The sequence below is a fragment of the Callospermophilus lateralis genome, chromosome 8 (assembly GCF_048772815.1).
Source record: "Callospermophilus lateralis isolate mCalLat2 chromosome 8, mCalLat2.hap1, whole genome shotgun sequence".
NCBI classification, from domain to species: domain Eukaryota; kingdom Metazoa; phylum Chordata; class Mammalia; order Rodentia; family Sciuridae; genus Callospermophilus; species Callospermophilus lateralis.
Genome location: NC_135312.1, coordinates 114,177,314 through 114,199,688, shown reverse-complemented (window position 1 = coordinate 114,199,688; position 22,375 = coordinate 114,177,314). Strand labels below are relative to the sequence as shown.

General features: G+C 47.7%; 2 protein-coding genes across 6 annotated transcripts in view; one reads left to right on the top strand and one right to left on the bottom strand.

The window, feature by feature from the left end:
* Positions 1 to 7,425, top strand: part of Fhip1a (FHF complex subunit HOOK interacting protein 1A) — a 241,577-nt gene extending 234,152 nt beyond the window's left edge. For all 5 annotated transcript variants that reach the window (XM_076865272.2, XM_076865274.2, XM_076865273.2 and 2 more), the window contains one exon: positions 360 to 7,425. In XM_076865272.2, coding sequence (XP_076721387.2) covers positions 360 to 613 — 254 coding nt within the window. In that variant the 3' untranslated portion in view covers positions 614 to 7,425. The remainder of the gene's footprint in view (positions 1 to 359) is intronic.
* Positions 7,232 to 22,375, bottom strand: part of Gatb (glutamyl-tRNA amidotransferase subunit B) — a 79,845-nt gene continuing 64,701 nt past the window's right edge. The window contains exons 11-13 of the mRNA XM_076865276.2: positions 19,701 to 19,779; positions 9,516 to 9,650; positions 7,232 to 8,147 (exon numbers count right to left, since the gene is read on the bottom strand). Of these exons, the coding sequence (XP_076721391.2) occupies positions 8,019 to 8,147; positions 9,516 to 9,650; positions 19,701 to 19,779 (343 nt within the window). The 3' untranslated portion in view covers positions 7,232 to 8,018. The remainder of the gene's footprint in view (positions 8,148 to 9,515; positions 9,651 to 19,700; positions 19,780 to 22,375) is intronic.

Genomic DNA, 22,375 nt, shown 5'->3' with positions numbered 1-22,375 from the left:
CATAATACTTTTTATTAATTAATTGAGAATTAATTAATTAATTGAGAATTGAAGCCAGCGCCTCATACATGCTAGGCAAGTGCTCTACCACTGAGCCACGACCCCAGACCCCCAACCTATGTTCTTGCCACAATTTCTGCACTAGATCCTCATTTAGGATTTTGGATAAAATCTCCTATCCTGAGCTCTGTGCTGGACATTGTCTGCTGGGCAGATGTGTGTGCCAGGAGTGCTGTGTCTTTGGGACTTTGGAGGAACTGCACTCTTGACAACCCCCCTTCGCCTACCCTGCAAACGCACTGAAGAGGGCAGGGGGAGGGACACACACCGTCCCATGACAGTTTTCTTTCTGTTTACAGACCCCATTCAGGAGGCTGCCAGGACAGGAAGTGGCAAGAACTTTTTGGATGGTCCCCCAAGAGTGCTTCAGCCCTTCCTGACCAACAGAGCCAAGGTGGTGGGGGCACCCCCAAACCTGCCCCTGCCTGTGAGGAACACCATGCTGGCCGCCGCCCTCTTCCCCGAGTTCCTGAAGGAGCTCGCCGCCCTGGCCCAGGAACACTCCATTCTGTGCTACAAGATCCTGGGTGACTTCGAGGACTCATGTTGTTAGCTTTTTAAAAAAATTGTTATTTTAATAGAGATTCTTGTTTTATAAGGTTAGACTGTCTAGACTGAATGTTCAATGCAAAGCTGCTTACCAGAAACTTCTACTTTGATATTTCCTGACGATACTTGATTTGCAGGGAGGGGTCTTCTGACCTCCTCCCTGTCCGGGTCTCCCCCCCTCACCTATGGAATGTGAGTCTCATGAGCTGATGGCTCCCTTGGCGGGTTTTCTTTGCTCAGTTTTTCCTCCCACTTGGGGTTGTCATTTCCCATCCCTTGGAGTCATACCATGTGCAGCTCAGATGGAGCAAAGCAAATATTGGGGTTCTGTGATCCCCAGAGGTGCCCCATGGCAGAGGGCCGGCCCTGGGGCAGCACGTGAAGAAGGCGCAGTTGCGACCCATGGATGCTCCTGCTGCCAGTGTTTGGCTTCCGTTTTATAAAAGGGAATAAAGACGGAGAATAAAGACGGAGCTCCTCTCACCTCCGTCACACGGCACGTCATATGTCCATTTGCATTTTGCTTCCAGGACTTGTGTCCTCTCAACATATGTTGCCTTATGGTGCAGGAAAACCCATCTCAGCTGTCTGCCTGGGAAGTCACGTGTAGGTGGGGAGAATTTGGAATGCAGGGAATTATTTCTTGTTGCTTTTGTTGATCGTCATGATCACACCACCTGAACACGGACGATAGCCTTACTTTAGTAAGATTTGCACAGAATGAAGTCTACCTATGCAAACGATGACCTTAGTTTCTAGGAGTTGGAGCAGATGAAGAAATGCATCTCATGCCTTACACAGGAAGACAGCTGTCATTGTTTTATGAAAACAAATGTTAACTTGTGAAGCTCTTCCATAGTGGGATTTTTTTTAGGGGCGGTTGGAGTTCGGAGTTGGGGAAGCAAAAAATAAGGGTAAGCTTAATAGAACCATAAAGATGCTGGTCATTATTTTGAATTGTTTGCTTTTGTCAACGCATTGCACTTTATGGATGTAAATGGGCCCCGAGCAGCCTGCTTTGGGAGCTGGGATGTAAATGCACACAGGTCACAGGGAGGCCGCAAAGCCAAGCATCTGCCTGGGACTCTGCACAGAAATTCTGGCTTGTGAGTAAGGGGCTTCGTGATTGGCCCCCTGTGCTGCACTAGAGTTTCTTTCTGCTTCTCGCCCTACTGCAAGAGGCATGATTTTCCTCAGGGCCACGGCCACCCTGAGCCACCACCAAGAGGGAGATGCACAGTAATTGTGGGCTAAAAATGTGACAATACACAGCTGATATTTACAGATGTTAAAACCCACTCCCCTCTGCTTTGGGCCCAGTTCTACAGGAGAGACGCAAATAAGGATGAGCCTCTCTGCCTGTTTGGAGGGAACTTGAAAGTCCTGACTCCCTTTGTTCCCTCAGGGGGTATCAGCAGAGCCCTGCAGGCATCCATGGGCCAGGGGTTGTGCCTCCAGAGCACCAATTTGTCTTAATCTGGCCCCTTACATAGAAGGAAAATGGAGGAGAGAGTCACGGCAGAGCAGAGAGCACCCTTTTGTGTTACAGGGATCCTGAAGCAGCTCTGAATTGAGAGACATGGCGAGGTGGCCCAGGGAAGAAGACACGAGGCCATCTGGCCTGGGCTGGGAGAGCTGGTAGGCTCCGGGCTGGGAGTGTTTCATAGTCTAAGCAAAATACAAAGTTAGCTGTTCAGGGCACATCCTGACTTCACGTTTGCTGCTTTGAACGATGGTTCTCTGGCTCCTGACGCCAAGTTGTGTTTTGTACAGCCCAAAAGTCTTCATCAGGAATGAAGGTGGAGAAGGAGGACCAGTTAAAGATGGAATTTAAGCTGTAACTTATTACCCTTGAACTTTGTTTTGCATGAGTATTTATCCGATTATTGGACTCTGCAGGTCACATACTGCTGAAGCTACATCTGGAAATGGTATTCTTGGCTTTTGGGTTTGATACTCCTCTCTGCTGGTGGCATTGACTCGAGTCTGTATTTCATTATAGAATGCCACAGCCACCTCCATGGAAGGTGCCCACTGGGAAAGAGAGTGACTTTGTGCCTTTTCAAAATTTTTCCAGTATGTACAGACTTAACTTTAAAGGAGGACAGAGATGACTGGAGCCTAGGGTGAGGGGCAGGAAAATTAAACTTCTCATGGAAACAAACTTACATGATGAGATGCCGCCGCCCCCCCTTCCCTGTTTGCAGTTGGAAACTGGGATGTGAATCTGCTGCAATTCTTCAGATGGTTGTGTTCAGGGTTTTATAAAATTAAGTAAAAAAACTGACTGGGACATAGAGCATCAGAAAACCCATGTGGCTGAGGGACATAGCCAGGAATAGGCTATTCGGGGAATGGTGTAGTCTGGTGGGAAGAAAAACGACAGAGGCCTGAGCCACGAACAAAGAGCAAGTCCTGAAAGATGTTGAGATGTGAACCTTGTTCTAGGAAGGCAGCAGAGAGCAGGCAGGTGAGGGGAGGAGCTTCTTGGTGGGAAAAAAAGCAGCGGAGTAGAATATTTCAGTTCTAAATTAATTAAACAGGTGAGGTCCTTAAAATACTATTTCTTTTTGGTAATGAGTTTTGGGAAATTTTAGATAGATTTTAAAATGTGGCCCAGGGGCATGGGTCCTTTCCTGCGACAAGCCCCACATCATTGCTTGTTGGAGAGAGGGCACAGCTCTTTGGTGCAGCCTGGCCTGGCGTCACTGTGTCTAGCCCGATGCCTGGGCAGGGACGGCAAGTCAGGGATTCCTGGAACAGCACGACACTAGCCTTAATTCATAATTCAGGGTCTGATTTAAAGTTCTCAACCGAGTGAGTTTATGATTCAAATTATGTGAGACCACCGGGATATTTAAAATTGATTTTTGAATATGACCAGGTAAATGTAAAATTTTCAACAAATTCCAGCTTATGTTTAGGCTAAAACCCATCTTCATGGGGGTCAGTTACAGTTTCCCGGCCATGAAGTGGAGGTGCTGGAGTTCACTAGAGCTGTGACTTTCTGTGTCACTAGATGCGTCCTTCCCCAGCACTTAGAGGCATGGTGAAATTAGACCCATTTTGTTCATCATTGTGTTGGAAGATACCTTAACTGGCTGAGGCTGGAATTGTGTCACTGTTAGGAGGACACATTGTGTACTTTCACAGGCCTCAGAGGTGGCTTCTGTTTAGGTCAGATGTAGATGATTTTCTTTAAGGCATCTGGGCTGGGGTGTCGGGAAAGTGTCCTCTTGTGAAGACAATCTAGAAACAAGATACGTGGCTATTTGGGTTTCCCATGTAATTTGGGCAGCCAGTGGTTGGAAGCTGTCGTTGATGTCTGAATCCCCGTGGCTGCAGTAGTCATGCGGGATATTTCCTGATCTGTTGGAAGCTTAAGGCTGCGCATGGACTGCCCATTCTGGGTCAGTCTGTCTAGGTTGCCTTCAGTGGGGAAGCACTGCCCCAGGACGGGTAGGACCCCTCACCGTGTGCTGTTAAATCTCTGTCTATGCTCCGGTTCTCTTCTAGGGGCAGTTCAATTTGATTGCTAATTACCAGCCCTCTATTTACTGCAGTGGCTGTCATGCCTGCCACTTTTATGAAACACTTTACTGCAGGACAGCTATTACTGCACGTGCTACTCAGAGTCACTGGCCCAGGCCAGTGTGACATATGGGTTGCTGTGAACCTCAGCCAGCTCTGAGGTCCTATCTTTCCCTGAAGCAGTGGTGCTCTGGTACCTTAAGTCACACCAGCTTTGAGTCATTAAGAAGCCACCCTGGTCTCTTGCTTCAGCCTTCAGCCTGTAAATCACACGTGCTAATTCCCCATCAAATAACAGCTTAAACAATATGTCCAACCTGTTTAGGCTTCACCCTTAAGTCAAATCAGTAAGGGACATTTTAAGAGAATGGAGTTGACATTCTTTATTATTATTCTTTTTGAATGACCATCATAAACCTAATGCTTCAGAAAAAGCTCTTGTAAGACAAAGAATGGTTTTTGAGATAGTTTTGCTTCAGTAAATCCTCTCTACGTTCAGGCATTTATTAGGTCACTACTTGTTTTGGAGCACAGATAATCCTGGCAGCTCATTAACTGGATAAACAGGGTTTTAGCACGAGATTTTCAGAGAGGTTCCTTAGGGAAAAGAAAAACCAGGACAAGGTGGAGGGAAGCCTTCAGATCTTTAGCCTTTGCTCTCAGAACCCTCCGACTGATAACTTTAGACAGGCTGACCTTCCCTAGCCTAGGGGTCGCTGTGAGTTGCGTTCTTGCCTTACGAGATGTGGTAAACCTAACCGTCGCCCACACCAGTCACAAGACCAGCACCAAGACTCCATCAGATGAGTTCAGTATGCATTTTAGGCATCTTTGGGGGAGCTCAGATTTACTGTATCACTTCAGAACCTGACAGAGGTGATGGGAGCTCTTAGGCCAGATTTTAAATTTCATGGAGCGGAGGTTGTGTGAGTGTATGCAGCTGATATTTTATTGGAATAAGTAAGGCCCTCCTGTAACTAGGACTCTTGTCCTGCAGGTGTTTTTAAGGAGGGACTATGGTGTCAGTGGTCTTCCTTAAAATTTTGCCCAGCCGTCCGACTAAAGGAGATAGTTTCATTCAGATGCCTCCCAACCCACTGACCCTCCCAATCCATGGTCAGCTCTGCTGAATCCACAAATGCATTCCCTAAAACCTGCAGGAGCAGCCCAGCAGCCCAGCAGCCACCCCCGTGCTGTGCTGCCGTTGATGCCTTCCACATACAGTGGGCATTTTTTCTCCCTGGTAGCCACTGTGTGGAGTCCTTGAAATGATGCAGCTGAATTCAGTCGAAATGAAAAAAAGACATTTGTTGTGGGTCATGGCCATGGTATGTATTGAGTTAACTAACCTGCTGCTGAAGAGGAAGGTATTCATTCTCAGAAATTTCATGGCTTTCTTCCAGATTAGCAATAACTACTTAAAAGACAAAAAAAAAAAAAAAAAGTGGATGGAGGGGGTTCGGCTAAAACGTCCTTACCTAGGTGTAACAATCTCGATTTTTTCCATTTACACTCTGGGAGGAACAGAAGTCAGTTTGGACACATGAGCTCAGATGGATTCAAAAAACTGCTTTCTAGACCCAGAATTGAAAATCCTAGGTGTTGGTGGCCTCTTTTACAAAGGGGCCTGACAAAGTTTCCTAAGTTAGATGAACTTTTACTGAACACTCCTGTGCTAGGTCGCGTGCTGAGTGCCGGGCTAACATGCCCCTTCCCACCAGGACCAGGAGGCACATGGTTGGGGCCTGACCAGGCAGACCTGGTTCAGGCTGTTCTGGGTATTGTAGAGCCAGTTCTCCAGCACATTCTCCTCCCAGTCAGAGCCTCAGCATTAGACACCCCACCTACAGGTGTGTGGATTCCAGTGACAGATGGCAATGGCTTCAGCTACCATGCTAGCTCATACATTTTAATGAGATTTCCCCTAAATGGTACAGACAGAACCAGTCTAAATTCACACTCAGGCAAGAATGTAAAATTGCATCTCACTGAGGCCCGCGTAGGAGCGGAGCCGCACTGAGTGCGTTTCTTAGGGTGTTATGTAAACACCTCTTTCGAGTAGCTTGGGTTCCAATCAGAGCTGTGCTTTGATTCCACCCCCACCCCCAACCGCTGATGTCAACCAAGTCTGGTTTTCAAAAGCTGACAGTCCATTGTCAGAGCTGGATGGAAATTAGCCTTGTGAAGTCCCACGTCCTAACTGTGGCTCTTTCCCCTGGAGTCACCTGTCCACAGGCAGTTTTCCTTTGATGTCATAGTTTTGGTGTCCTGACTTGGCAGTGCCCCTATTTAAATAAGCCCATGATTTGAAGTGGTCTGGAAAGATCCTTCAGTGCTTTCTGTAAGGTTTGGTCACCAAGATGTCAGAACTTTTTGGTAAAAATGCAGCTTATGAAATAAAATGAGCATCACTAGTTCTTATAAAATAAAGGTCTTGCCGGGTGAAGACCCCAGAGCAGCCATGCCTGTGTGGAATTGGTGACCCGCGGAGTGAGAGGTTGGGGAGAATTACTTCAGTATTGCAACAGAGTGTGGGTAGATGCTTCTGGGGAGGTACGTATTCTAAGTCACTAATTTTTTAAAAAATATATATTTTTAAAAAAACGTTACCTCCTTTTCACGTGTCTAAAAGCACACAACTGGTGTCCTCCCTTTGCCTTTCTGGCTGGGCAGGGCATTGCTCACTGCTCCGTCAGTCCCAAGCCCTGTCCGCAGGCCGGGAACTGTCGTGGCTCAGGTGGCGATGCGTGGGGCGGGGCGGGGGGGGGGGGGGGTCCTAACCTTTCTGCCCTTCCCCAGCAGCCCCTGGAGTGACATTCCCCCAGTAACTTTTGGTTCTTAGTAGGACAAGGAATTCATTTTAAAATCAGGGCCTCCAAAGGTTTTGTCCCTGTGCTCATGTCACATTCAAGTACTTTCCAAACAGCATTTGCAAGACTGGCCTTTTAGGAAGCATGGATCCAAGGTACCAGGCATTTAAGGATCACAGGGGCGTCCAGGCAACAGAACAGCCTTCCTGTCTCAAGCAATGGGGGGTGGGGGTGCGCACACAGCCTTCCTCACTGGACTATCAGCTACACCTCAATTACTGTTAAAGGTCAAGATTTTGATTTATTAGTTTATAATCTTATTCTTTCCAAGCAAAACAAATCAATGTTACAGCTTTTCTCTTTTTTGGTCAGAGGTTGGGGGGACGGTTGTCAACTACACATCTTTGAAGTGTAAGTTAATTTTTATCTGATATTTCAATATATATTTTATTCATTAAATTTATTTGAAAACTTCTGTTTTTTTCTTTATTTGATTCTCAGACCTTTGCCGTGGGGATCCCCAGGGAGGTGAATGTGCAATGTCACTTTGCTCAGTGAACATGGGATTGCTATGTCCTTCCTCCTGTCTCGCGACTTCCCTAATCAAACGTATTCCACGGCACTGACTTGTTTGTTGTTTTCGTCTTCATTAACCTGTTTTTAGGTCTAAATACACGGCATCCAGATTGCAGTCTCTCTTGGACACTATTAATCCCTGGCCTCTGCAATGCTGGGCTCGAGGACAGCTGTTGAGGGACAGCGAGGTGAGGTTCGGGGAGGAGGGCCTGGCGCAGCAGCTGCCTTTTATTCTGCTGCACTCCCCGCCCAGCAGAGCGTGTTATTGCCACACGAGGCTGCAGCCCCTCGCGCTGCTGGGGCCTGGGGGCAGTGGGTGTGGCCGTGGCTACTGCTCTGCCGAAGGCACCAGGCGTGTGACTCCAAGCCTGCCATCTCCAAGGCGTGGCCCAGCCAGGGACTGAGATGCCAGCTCCTACCACACGTGGACCTCAGCTTGCACAGGCTGTCCGGCCACGCTGTCCTCCTCGGGCAGAGGGACCCCAACACACCTCAGGACCACAGCCTCTTCTCCAGGATGTCCTTTATCAGGGCTGGGTCTGCTCGGCTTAGCGTGGCTTTCCGGACCAAGCCGATCAGTTTATTGATCGCCCTGGGGTTTCCCTTCTTCACGTCCATCACCTTTAAAAACAGAAAAGAGGAGACAATGAGTCACACCTAAGAACCCTCAGTCGATGCTTAAGTCAGCTGCAAGTTAAACACAGTTTCTCTGTCCCCTCCCTATGACATGAGGAAGGAGTGGAACCCTCGTGAGGGGTTCTAGGCTCTGTGCCTTCCTCTGACAGTGCACGTGAAAAGGATGTGATGGGTCATGAGTGACCTCTGAGAGCCCGAGAAGCTGGCCCACAGGAACCAGGACACTCCTCTAGGTCACCACAATGAGAAAAGGATGGGGTCTGCGATGGATCACCGAGTCCAGGGTGAGGGCAGTGACAGTCGCCAGTTGCTGGGACTTGAGACTCTCCTTCTCCACTTCCTGCCAACAAGATTCTCTTAACAAAAAACTAATCTAAAAAGTGGCAACTCCTGCCAAGCATTTGAGTGAGGGGCATACGCTGGGGACTGGTGGGGGGTGGGAATGGAGGCAGGAGGTGCTAAATTCCTATCAAATAGCCAGGGCCACCCACTCTGACCTCCCGCTCTGCAGCGTCCATCCAGCAACAGCAAGTGTGCGCGTCTGCACTCAAGTGCCGCAGGACGAGTCTGAAACTAAGTGTGTCCTTATCAGTCACTGCAGAGAAGGCAGGAAGATGGAGATTGCGGGACCTGGTGCAGGCTCATTTTCCTTATCAAGAGCTCTTTACAGAGCTGTTAGTGTCCCCGGCAAGCTGACGGCAGGGTGGGTATTATTCTGAAAGAGATGCTAGCAATTTTTCCCCCACTGGAAGCTCTCTCTAGCTGTCGCGAGCTGGGCGGGGGCTGCGTTCTTGCACAAAATGGCTTGGTTTCCAGCCACGCTCCTGTCAAAGGATGTTCTCCGTAATTTTCACATAATTTTCTCTTCTGCTTTTCTTCCTACTTCTTAAAGGCACAAAGCCAAAGTGTTTCCCTAGCTCTTCCCTCCTGCAGCCCTGCCTGCTGGCTAATCCCTGAGAGGGCCTCCTTGGGAACCAGAGCTGGGCACACGGCCGTGGGGGAGAGCAGCACGTGTCACCCACGTTCAACCTGGAGGCTGAACTTGGAGAGCTTGATACTCCTTCAAAACACAACTCCGCCTACAGTCAGCGCCATGGTGGAGTTTTCTTACAGGAAAGGGAGGTTGTGTTGTGCCAACACTCACCTCATTTCATCTCTTCTGACCTTAACTAAAGGGCTGACACAAACAGTGAGGGACTTACTGATGCAAGGGGCCACCCTCAGGAGGAGCCGCCTCTGGGCTGCAGCAGGAAGCCGCGGGAAGGTGTCTGGCCTTGACCCAGCTGCCAGCAGGGCAGCCCCCACTCCAGCCCCGTGCGAACACCCTCTCCCCCGCTCCCCTACGACTGTCACCACTTGAGGATGCTCCTCCATGGTGGCGAGGCACAGCTGTTCCAGGGCCGCTGGATCCTGCAGCAGTTCAAGCTTCTGCTCGGACACGATCTGCGCGGCCGTCTTCCCCTGGCCCCTCCACAGCTCCTGGAACACCTGCGGTGGAGGACAGTCGGAAGCCAGGCTCAGCCTTCTCCGCCTCCACTTGCCACTGTGGTGACCCGTGGAGCCAGGGCAGGGAGAGGTGGGTTCAGTTAACGCCCAGCTGCGTGGGCCTGGATGGGAAGGGCCCTCCCCAGCCCCCTGGCCGGGAGCAGGCTGGCTACCACTCTGGATGAGTAACTGCCCAGAGTTCTCCCCAGGCAGAAGCACTCTGTTGGTGAGGGGACGAGAGGACTCTGGGGTCAGCCAGGCGCCCACTGTGCCAGGGGAGGTGGCATGTCCTCCTCTCCCACAGGAGGGCCGTGGAGACACAGGACTCCTGCTGACCACAGTCAGAGGGTCAGTGATGGATCTGCCTGTGTCCAGTGAATTAGTGACGTGCAGGGGAGGACGGGGCCGTGCGTGGGCTGCAGGAGCAGCTGCAGTGAAGTCCACAGACTCGACCCTCGGGAGCCGGGACTTTAGGAGGGGGCAGGTAAGAGCCCCATGCCGAGACAGCAAATGGAAAATGACTGAAAACACACGTCACAGTCCCCAGAGGTCCCCGCTGCCACATTCGACCCTTATACGTAGAGCTGGCCACCGACACCCAGCCCTGGTTGCTCCAGGAAAACCTGCTCCTGGATGTCCAACACTCAGAGGAGAGACGGGGACCTCAGACCCTGGCCACACAGCACCACCTGCAAGATGGCAGCCTCCCCTGGTGGGAGGAGACGCCCAGTAGGCAAGGCGACTGCTCCTCACGCCAGGGCTGGAGTCCGTGGGGCACTCCCGGGTCTGCCCCTGCGTACACCACCCTGGCCCTGGAGACCCCGAAGCAGTCCCTTAGAGAGCCGAACCTTGTCTGGACCTAGTGCTGCCCAGACCTGGGAGCTCAGGTGCTGACTGGATTTGCTGAGGCCACAAAAACCAGCACAGTGGTGACGTCTTGGGGACCACTTCTGACCTACAGCGTGAGATGGAAAAGCAGGACACCAGCAGGACAAGTTCGCTTACATTCTGTGGCACTGGGGATGAACCCAGGCCTCCTACATGCTGGGGAAGCCCTCGACCACGGGCCACGTCCCCGGGCCTTTTCCAACAATTTTATTTTGAGATGGGGGCTCAGTTGCCCAGGCTGTTCTCAAACTCGCGATCTTCCTGCGTCAGTCTCCCAAATAGCTGGGGTTACACGTGTGTGCCTTGGCACCCGGAGAGGACAGGTGACTTTAAATGCAGAGGCTGGCAGCTCCCTGAGGTGTGGGGGTTCACAGCGACGCTCTGGACTGTCCAGTCAGCAGCCTCCAGGAGCACAGGCAACCTGTGGCAAAGTGCACTTCACTCCCACAGTTAGACACGTCAGTTCGCTGACCTCACAAGTTAGTGAAGCACCACCCCAGCCCAGACCCCGGGGTGACACAGCAGGCTCCAACTGTCCAATCCTGTCCTCAGCCCTGGCTGGAGCCAGCGGGGAGGGAGTCACCAAGGGGGCTGGTCCCGCCTTGGCCAGGTCTGCTCCCCTGGGCCTCCTGTGGCTGCAGAGCCTCCTGCTGCAGCATGAATCCTGGGCCTCTGTCGGGTTCAATCCCACCCTGGGAAGCGCTGGCCAAGTCAACCGTTTCTGGCCAGGAGCACAGCTCTCAGGCCCGCTGCCGCCCGCCCAAGACAAACACGCAAGGATCTGCTAGCGCCATGCTGGTCCTCTGTGCTAATAAATGGCCACCAAAAAATATGTGGCAATGAAGCTGGGAAGTGTCCAGACACACACACACACACACACACACACACACACACACACACACACGCCAGCTTGACAGATGGGGTAGGACTCAGCCCTTGGACCCCTGGGGTCCGAATTCACACACTTTTCTTAACTGCCACCTGATTACTTCTCCAGCTAAAGCTATTTTAAAAGTATCCTAAAGGAAAGTGCCAAGGCCCCCACTGTCCTGGGCTCCCAAGGTCAGGAGCAGGAAAGGCCAGCCCAAAGGGGAGGCAGGGAGGGCTCCCCTCCCTGATCAAGGACAGATACCGTGAGAAGTCATTCTAGGAAGGCACAAATACCAACCCACGCCCCTAAGAAGGCAGGGCACTGTGACAAGTGCAAAGACTTGGATTACAAAGTGAAAAGGGCACCGTCATTGTGAACACAGCTCTGGTGCATGACATGTAACGTTCCCTACATGAAGAGACTTTCGGTGATTTCTAACACAGACCCCAAGTACACAGAGGAAGCTGCTCGTGGTACAGTGTGTTAATGGGATCTCCACCTCTGTGGACCCCAGTCTCGCCTAGTCTCACTGGAAACGTGAACTGCAAACAGTGGGTCACCTGCATCTGTTTCCAGGTGTGCAAAAGGAGACGCACACACACACGTGGCACGGTCTCCCCGAGCTGGACCTCACCTGGGGCCTCGGAGTCACGAGCAGCGGCACCTCCTGGGATGCTATCCGTAGGTGAGCTGACCCTGCCCTTAGACTGCCACCTGCCACTTTAATACGCAGACCTAGATCTGGTGAGAGGAGCGGGCTGGTTCTGTGTACGGTTACCAGGAGGCTGCGCACACGACACACAATCTCTGGGTTTCTATTTCTGTTTCTGAAAAATAGGACAGCTTCACGGCAGTGACCTCTAGCTGCCCTGGCCCCAGGGTGCCAGGTGAGGCTGGAAACCTCAGAAGCCCCGTCGGAACACCTGGGAGGGGGGTGCGTTGACATGTATAGGGGACAGAAATAATTGGCGATGATGCTGGCAAGGGACAGGCAGAGAGATTAAAAACAAATTAGAACACAGAGCAGGAGGTCCTCTGGGATTCAGAATGTTCTCGGACAGGATAATTCTTTCCACACATCTGTCACCCCAGGAGTTTGTCACAGTCAACACTCGTCCTTACCCCCTGGTCACCCAGTCACGACTGGAACCTCTCCCAGTTTCATCAGAGGCAACACCAGTCACGGGGAGAACCAGAGGCCTTTTGTTCTGGCTCACAGGTTCCTAAAACCCCCCACACACTTGGGTTCTTTGGTTAAATTCTGAAAAATTAATTACAACACCTTTTCTTTTTTAAAAAGTAACACTATAAAATTCGACACAAAAAGATACTCCAGGTCATTAGAGAAACGCAATCAAATACAGTGTGGGACCACCTGCCATTCACCAGGACGGCTATAATAAAAAAAGATGGACAATAACATAACTAGTTCTGGTGAGAATGTGGAGAAACCAGAACCTCCCGCACCCCAGGTGGGAACGTAAGATGGCACAGCCATTTTGGAAAATGATTTTGCAGTTCTTCCAAAAAGTGAACCAATTACCATATGATCCAGAAATTTCATTTCTACATACCCAAGAATTTGGAAAACATGTTCAAACAAAAATATGTACATGAATGTTCAAAATTACATTATTCAGAAGAGCCCCAAAATAGAAACAATTTGGATGTCCATCAACTGAAGAATACTTAGACAAAAGGAGGCTTATTTGTACAATGGAATATTATTTAGCCATAAAAAGGAATGGAGGATAGACACATGCCACAACATGGATGAACTCTGAATACCTTATGTTCAGTGGAAGAGCCAGATACATAAGCCTGCCTATTCTGTGAGCCCATTCATATTAAATATCAAGCACAGGCACATCTGGTGAGCCAGATCAGTTTCAGGGGGAAGGGCTAATGCAGTGACGAGCACAGGTTTTCTTTTATGGGTGATGGAAATGTTCTGGAAAGGACAGTGTGATGGTGGCGCTGCTCTGTGAACACACTAAACGAACACCAATGAGATTTCAAGATGGCTGTGTGTACTGTGGGAGAACACTGGAAACCCGTAGGAGGAAAACAGAAGCTTGTCGACTCGAAGACCTGGGACGGCAGCACAGTAAGAAACAGACGTCTCAGCACAAGCGGGGCTGGCTCCACAGCTGGGAGCGAGGACCTCCCCTCTGCAGGGGGACAGTGGGAGTCCCAGAGAGCTGGACCCGCAGGGTGCTAGCAATCCCAGCTCCCGGGAAGTCCCCCCACCAAGGCTCGCAGCCTGCAGATTACGCTGGGAGCAGAACTGAAGGCAGTGCCAGGCAGTCCCGCACAGGCGCTGGACACTAACAGGGCGGGGAAAGAGTTCTGTGGTTCCAGCTGTCGTCCAGCTGCAGTGGTGCAGCCCCCAAGGAGGTCTGGAGGGCAAGTCTCCTGGTGCCAGCTGTGCCCACTCTTGCTTGCTCCAGTGGGGATTTCCACTGGAAGAACTAGAAGGTGAAAAGCCCCGGTCGTCATCCAGTCCGTGGGAGCTCACAGCCTAATCCCTGGTTCCCTGGCAGCACCTACAGCTGGAAGAGCTGGGAGAAGAGCCCTTCCCACGGCTTATTCCCAGGTGAGTACTGCAAGAGGGAGTTTGAGGTCCTGCTTCTGGGCAGGCATGCCCTCGGGAGCAGCAGAGAGGAACATCACAGCTCCTGCACCTACCACGCTGGCCCAGTTCCCATCGCTGCAGCTTGTCTGACCACCCACTGCCATCAGGACTTCTCCCCGTGAAGCACCTGGACCCATGCTATAGCCCAGTCAGAGGGCAAGAGCTTCAGACCTGCACTATTATGGGGTGAGCCAACATCAACAGTGTCTGAAGACCCATCAACCCACAGGGGCAACGGCCCACTGCGGGAGTTCCACACGGGGAGCATGCCTCACACTCTGCTGTCCACGCCAAACCTGCCTGAACTTCTGGAGTATCCCTCCTTTTGTGTGGGTCTCTCTGCTGACATGATAAGCCCTGTGCCCACAGCCACAGAAGCACATTCCAGTGCCCACCCAAACCAACCCTGCAAAACAGCAACAACCAAAGACACAGCGTTAGGAGGAAGCTGCTAACCAAGAAGGCCATCCCATAAAAGTGGTAGAGATATCTGATTCACCAAAGGCACAAATCACAGCGATGAGCACAAAAATATATGAAAGAAACGGCAATATGAGACCTCCAAAAGGTCATAACTTGCTAGTGAGATATTCCTAAAAAATCAAAATGGATGAAATGCCTAATAAAAAATTCAAAAGAAAGATTTTTAAAAAGCCAATAAGATGTAAGAGAATACAGATTTAGTTAAATGAAATGAGGAAGACAATACAGAACATAAATCAGAAACTCAGGAAAGAGAACCAAACACATCTTGAAAATGAAGAGTTCAATAAGTCAAATAAAAACTCCAGTCAAAAAGCCTCAACTACAGACAAGACCAAGTGGAAGAAAGAATATCTGAACCCGGAAGACAGGCTTTGGAAATATCACATTCAGAAAAAAAGGAAAAAAAAAAAACAAAGAATGAAGAGCACATTCAAAATCTTTAGGATACCATTAAATAAACATCTGCATCACCGAAATATCCAAAGGTAAGGAAATAAAGATTAAGGAAGTACAAAACCTAATCAATGAAATCACAGTAGAAATCTCCCTGATCTTGAGAAAGACATGGATATCAGGTGTAGGAGGCTTACAAAATTGAGTCCCATATAATAAATCCCAAATATTCATGAACAGAAAAAATCCTGACCATGAACATATGATAGTCAAACCATCAAAAGTGCAGGACAGGGCTGGGGATGTGGCTCAAGCGGTAGCGCGCTCGCCTGGCATGCGTGCGGCCCGGGTTCGATCCTCAGCACCACATACAAACAAAGATGTTGTGTCCGCCGAAAACTAAAAAATAAATATTGAAAAAAAAAATTCTAAAAAAAAAAGTGCGGGACAAAGAAAGAATTTTAAAATCTGAAGTGAAAAGTGTTGAGTCATATTTGAGGGCAGCCCCATTACACATGATCTCCCAGCAGAAACCATAGAAGCCAAGAGGGAATAAATGAAGTGTTCCAATCCTGTAAGAACACAATTATATCCAGAAAGGCTATCCTTCAGAAATGAGGGAGAGGTGGGGGAAGAAGACCTTCCAAAATAAGTAAAAGCTGAGAGAATTCATAACAACCAGGCCAACCTTACAAAAGATGCTTACAGGAGTCCCACATCCAGAAGTGAAAGATAACTACTAGAATAAAAAAGGAAAATGAAAAAGTCCCCCTAGAAGAGTGGATACACAAAAGAGAAATAGAAAAGAATCAAACATTATCAATACAGGAAAACATCAAACCACAAAGATCAATGAGAAGAAAAAAAGAATATTTAAAATGAGAGGAAAACAAACGAAATGACAGACAAGTCTGTTCGTTCCGATAATAACTTTGAAGGCAAATGGATTGAGTTCTCTAATTAAAAGATATAGACTGGCTGAAGGTATTTAGAAAAACAAGACCAACGATGTGCTGCCTGCATGAACCTCACAAGTAAAGATACAGACTGAAAGTGAAAGGATACAAAATGATATTCCAAGTACTATGGCTTGTCAATGAGGCTTCCCCCAAAGTTCATGGTTTATGGAGTTTAACCTAATCGTGGATTGATTCAGTTCTATGGATTAACTGGATGGCAACTGTAGGCGGGTAAGGTATGGCTGGAGGAATAGGTCACTGGGGCATGCCTTTGGAGTTTATATTTCTTCCCTGGTGAATGGAGCTCTCTCTGCTTCCTGGTGCCGTGTCTTGAGTTGTTTTCCTCCACCACACTCTTCTGCCATGATATTCTGCCTCACCTTGGCCCAGAGTTGACCATGGAATTAGCCTCAAAAAAAGTGAGAGGCTACTACAATGGAAATTATAAAACAGTGATGAAAGAAATTGAAGATATTAAAAGATGAAAAGACCCATGTTCATGGACTGGAAGAACTAATATTGTTAAAATGTTCACATTCCCACGTGGCACTTCCCATCAAAATACCTGGCACTCTTCATAGAACAAATGTGTTAGCTTCGTTACTGGGACAAAATAATGGAGAAAAAAAAGGAAGAAAGATTTATCTTGGCTCCTGTTTTAGGGTTTCAGTCCAGTGTTTTCGGGGGCCTGTGGTGAGTCAGAACATCAGGGTGAGGAGTGTGTGTTGGAGCAGAGCTGCTCACTTCATGGTGCTGGGAAGTAAAGAGAGCGAAAGGAAAGTGCTGGGGGTCCCAATATCCCTTTCAAGGGCTTGTCCCCACTGACTGGATTCCCTTTCACTAGCTCCCCCTTACTCCCACCTCCTAAAGGTTCTAACACCTCTCAAGAGTGTCATCAGCTGGGGACCAACACATAAGCCACTGGGGGACATTTAAGATCCAAACCATAAAAATTAGAAAAACCAATCGAAGAAATCGTATGAAAGCACAAAAGACCTTGAGTAGTCAAAGGCATCTTAGGAAAAAGAAAAAAGGTGGAAGAAGCGCAGTACCTGACTTCAAGACGTACTCCAGAGCCACTGTAACCAAAACGAAAGTATGAGATTGGCATAAAAGCAGACCCACAGAGCAATGTGACAGAACAGAGATGCCACAGTAGACCCACCCATCCAGAGCCACTGAAGCTCACCAAAGGCACCACCGACATCCTGGAGAGAGGACAGCCTCTTGAACAAACGGTGCTGGGAAAAAGTGGATATTCACATGAAACCTGAACCTGCTCTCACCTTGTACACAAATCAACTTGAAATAGGTAAAGATCTAAGTGGAAGACTAGAAACTATGGAACTACTAGAAGAAAACATAGGGGAGTCATAATTGGTTCTGAAAGTGGTTTTCTGCACAGAATCCTAAAAGCACAGGAAGAAAGCAAAAAAGTCAATAGGGTTACATCAAATTAAAAAGCTTCTGTGGAGCCACAGAAATAGCAAGAGAGTGAGGGAACCTATAGAATAGGAAAAAATATCTGCCAGTTATTCATTTGACAAATGGCACTATGCAGCATCAGTAAAGAACTCAGAAAACTTCATAGAAAAAGAAGAAATCCAATTTAAAAATGGGCTAATGATCTCAACACTTTTCAAAAGATGAAATACAATTGGCCAATAAAAATACTTAAAAATACTCAGTATCATTAGCCATCAAGGAAATAGAAATCAAAACTACAATGAAAACCACCTTATTCCAGATAGAATGGCTATTATAAAAAAACAACAAAAAAGAAAGAAAATCAAAACAAACGAACAAAAACCAAAACACAACAAATAGTGGTGAGGATGTGGGGCAAAAGGCACTCTCATCCTCTGCTGATGGGAGTGTGAACTAGCACAGCCATGTGGGAAACAGTTTGGAAGCCTCATAAGACTAAACACAGATCTGCCACGTGGCCCAGCCGTCCCACTTCTGCCTACAGATGAAGGCTTTCCAAGGGACTGGGAAGGTGCTGGGGGCAGGGTGCCAGAAGTGTGGTTACAAATGACTGGTGCAGTATGGAAATAGCACATAGATTCCATTAATATGTGTAGTTAATGTGTGCTAAGAAAAAATAAAAGCTTCATAAGTTAAAAACACCTATGACCTGTATGCTTAATGATTAAAAAAACTTAAAGCACACTATCAACTCTAATTTTTGGAAGTCATTATCTAACTTCAGCTGTCTGCCCTCTCTCCCTTCCTCCCTCTCTCCCTCCCTGTTTATATGCAGGGGAGGTGCCTGGAAGGATGTTCACCAATATTAATGGTAGGTAATGGCAGTGGAATTTGAGAATCTTATATTTTCTGCATTACTTAAATTCCTTATAATCAAAATACATTATTTCCCCCCTGAAATTTAATGAGCTCCTTAAAAACAGAAAACAAAAAGTAGAAAATGAAAAGATAAAGCCATGACATATAAGGGAGAGTCCCTTATTTATTTATGTAGCACACACTAAGCACCTTTCTTACAGGCTTTTATTTGGGTTTGATTGCCCCACAGAAGCAGCCAAGATTTCTTTAAACATTTCTGAAGAGGACAAAATGCAAGTCTGTCTCTATCTACATCTGAACCCAGCTGACAACAACTTCCAGCATTTTCCATTTCTCCCCACTGGAACGTCTCAGGCACTGCCCTAGGTTTTTGTTTTCTTTTCTTTTTTGTGGAGCAGGATGGGCAGGAAGGAGAAGGGAAGATATTTTTCTCCTTCATTTCAGACACAATAATTCATGTGCTCTTACGAACACACACACACACACACACACACACACACACAGTTTTTTCCTACCCTCAGGCCATCTGATCTTTCTACAACTGCTGAGCATTGTCATAAACATTTGTATTCCTCTGACATCCGTGCAACCAAAAGCCTTTCCTAAATGGTGGGTCCCTGTAGTTGACAGGCTCACTCGAGGTGGCTTAACAGAGCCTTTATCAGCTCCTGTCTCCAGCTGCACAGCAGAGAGCCTGCTGTATGCTCCATGGTGCCTCATAATTAGCCCAAAGCAGCCGCTTCCCCAAAGCCTCACTTTGTAACCTGCCACTACTGTCAGTGCGTATAAATATTAAATGCAAAAGGCACCATTAAAATAACATTAGGATTTTGGCTGAAGCATTGACAGCTGCGATCTCTGAAGTTGAGATGAGGCAGCTGCCTAGAAGTTCTTTATCTTTCTGGGCACTTATTTGTAGTTTTCTGAATTCCAGGAATCACTCACACACCTCCTGCTGATAGGTGAAGGTGGAGATGAGGCAGAAAACCACCTTACATGAAGCTATTTTTCTGAGTTTTCACCTGGGCCCATGTGTAAAATTTCATCTACCAAATGTGTGGCAGCTGGACCCCACCCTCCTTGCTGAGCACTGACTCTCGAGGGCTACCAGGCAGCAGACCAGAGGCAGCTTAAGACTTGTGAGGCTGTGAGGACCTGAGAAGACCAGGCGGGCTGGAGGCGGAGCCGAGGCTGCCTTTGGCTCTGGGGAGGCCGTGGTCTGGCAACCCCCATGAGCTGTAGGGCTCCAGCCTTTTAAGTACACAAACATTTGAGGGAGACATTCAGGGCAAGGCCAAGCAATAACTCTTTCCCCCAAAGAGCAAAGATGAGGAGCACACTGCGTGTGTCGTACATGGAGGCTAATCCAGATCTCTCTACCTTTCAGCCTCCACTGACATGATGAGCCTTTAATATTTTCACTATGAAATCTACTTAGTAACAGCCTCTGGATTTCACAGAAAACATTTGCTGGGATAGTGGAGCAGTGAGAAACTTCTGAAGTGTGGACATACCTGTTTAGCGACGGATGAAGAAATGGCTTTCCTCTCCAGAAGGTCGAGAAGCTCAGCGAGCGCAGAGGGTGTGACGGGACTAGGCGGCCCCACGAAGAGAAAGAGAAAGAAAGTTCACATTTCACACCGTCAGGGTACTCAGGACCCAAACTGCTCGATCGTACACGTTTAAAGAATCACAACCACACCCCGGAATGAAAATAACAGGCCAATTGGGTTCTATTTTATTTTACTTATTTATTTTGTATTTTAGGATATAACAAATTTTTGTGACTGGTTTTGTTTTTTTCTGCTTATTTTACCACCCAACAATAACAGCTGTTTGGCAGAAGCTGTAGCAACAGACAACTGCTCAGTGCAATTAGTCAAAAAAAGGAGGTGGCTGCAAAATTCATGAACCACAAAGAGAAAGGGGGAAAAAATCCAGTAATTAAATATTTTCAACGGAAAGATCGGCCTAAAAATTACTTCAAACAAAACAGCTAACAAAGCCACTTTTCTGTGTTGTTTCTATGCAAATATAAATTCCTTATAATTGTGAGAGATTTTCTGTAGGGGAACACAATGTCTCCCAGCCACGGCTCTACCTGTCCTCATGGGCCCTCTGTATAATCTGTTCTCTTCTGCAGATTCACAACAGCTTTCTGGACACAGAAGGGCCCCAAATCCATTATATCTGTGATGTAACTTATTTGCCAAGGTGCCATGATACAAAAGGTCAGGGGGAAAGGAAACACAGTAACGTGTCATTAACTCACACTTGGGGTAGGGTGAAGGGATGTGTCAAGATGACTGAAAAGATGAGACTCAATTACAGCCTCCTTTACAAATATTTGGTTTTCTAGTTTAAGGCATATGCAGCAACTAGGCTAATGAAATGCCGTCTATCTGAGGTCATTAGGGGACTAGTTTAAAACAAGAGGAATGACTTAAAACAGCACACAAACATGTCCGTGAGTCACAGCTTCTGAAAGGTACGTGCCACTTGAAAATTTACCTACTATTTAAGTCCTGGTTTCCACCATTCACAGTTCATTTCTTTGTGGCTCTTACATAGGGAACCAGAGTTCGGCTCCTATGCTAGTTTCCATGAACTCCAGCCCAGTAAAGTGCTACTTAACCAGGAGTGGCTTACGGGTCTCAGACCCAGATACAGGGGAACCTTTATGGTTGTTCATTCAAATCAGCTAACACACCGAGTCAGCCCATCATCCTGAAGTGCTTGTTCATTCCAAAGTATGAATAAAGGGTAATTTCAAGTGGAAATTAGGTTTGGAAAGTGTCTGGTGTTACTAAGTTAGTGTCTGGAACATCTGTGAACCATGCTGATTAAATCTCAAAAGAAAGAGGGGCAGAGGGCTGTGAAATAAATCACTATCCTTTTCCAACCGCCCATCTTACTGACAAGTAGAAAGGAATCAGTTTTCTCTAAAAATGTGGGTTGCTTGCATGTTCTGCAATCCTAGAAAATACAACAGCCAATTATCTTATAGTGGAGACTGTGCCTGGACCCACAATAAGGGCTGAGGTTTCTAGAGCATGCGAAATATAGGGTCTCTACCCCCATATGGGTTAATTATCTCAGTTCATCGGGGCTGATATAACAATACCATTGCCTGGTGGCTTATAAACAAAGATTTCTTTCTCACAGTTCTGGAGGCAGGGATGCTGGAGATCAGGGCACCAGCAGGTGGTGTCTTGTGAAGTCCCTCTTCTCAGGAGTGTCCTCACAGGCATCCAGGGCAGCTCTCTGGGGCTTATTTTATAAGGGCACTAACCCCACTTATTCACCCTACTTCCTAATACCACCACCACAGGGGTTAGGATTTCCACACAGGAATTCTGAGCACACAGAAACGTTAGCAATGGGGAAGAAAAAGAACACAAAATCACTGAAAATACTTAGAGAAATTCATCTAGTGACCTCAATTTATTAGGTTATAAATTTACACTATAAATCTCTCCACTGACCTAAAAGCACATAGGATTTTCCAATTATCTTTTTATTCCATAATGCTCAACACATAGTAGGTCAATAATATTTGTGTCACAGGATTCCTCCTGCCAACAGGGTATCTGAGGAGGTTGGTTTCAGGATCGCCATCCCACCCCCATCCCAAGGATACTAACATCCTTTGCACAGAAGCTATGCACATCTTCCCATATACTTTGAATCATCTCTAGATTAGGTACAGCTAATACAATGCAAATGCTACGTAAATGGTTGTTTGGGGAATAATGATAAGAAAAAAAGTCTGTATGTGTTCAGTAGAGATGCAATTTTCTTCCAAAATATTTTTGATCTGCAGTTGGTTGAACCCTCACATATGGAAGGCTTACTATACTAATTCCAGGTACGCCAGTGCATAACTAGAATGAGGGGATGACAAACATTGGTACCTATCACACCAAGCCTGAAAGACCCCCCTGCCAGGTAACTAAACAGACCATCATATTTCAAAGCCAATGGCAGCAGAAAGAGAAGCTACTAATTTGCTGCTGTCAGATCTAATACTGGCTTCTGGACAGTGACTGTGTCTCCACTGGGAAGCTCTGATGTGGGAAGTGGAGGCTCTGTGCAGACTGTCTTCCCCTTGACACGGGATCTTTCAAACCTTCCAATCTCACCCATTCCCTTGAGTTCTTCTAGGGTCCCAACTTCATGTCCAGCTTGG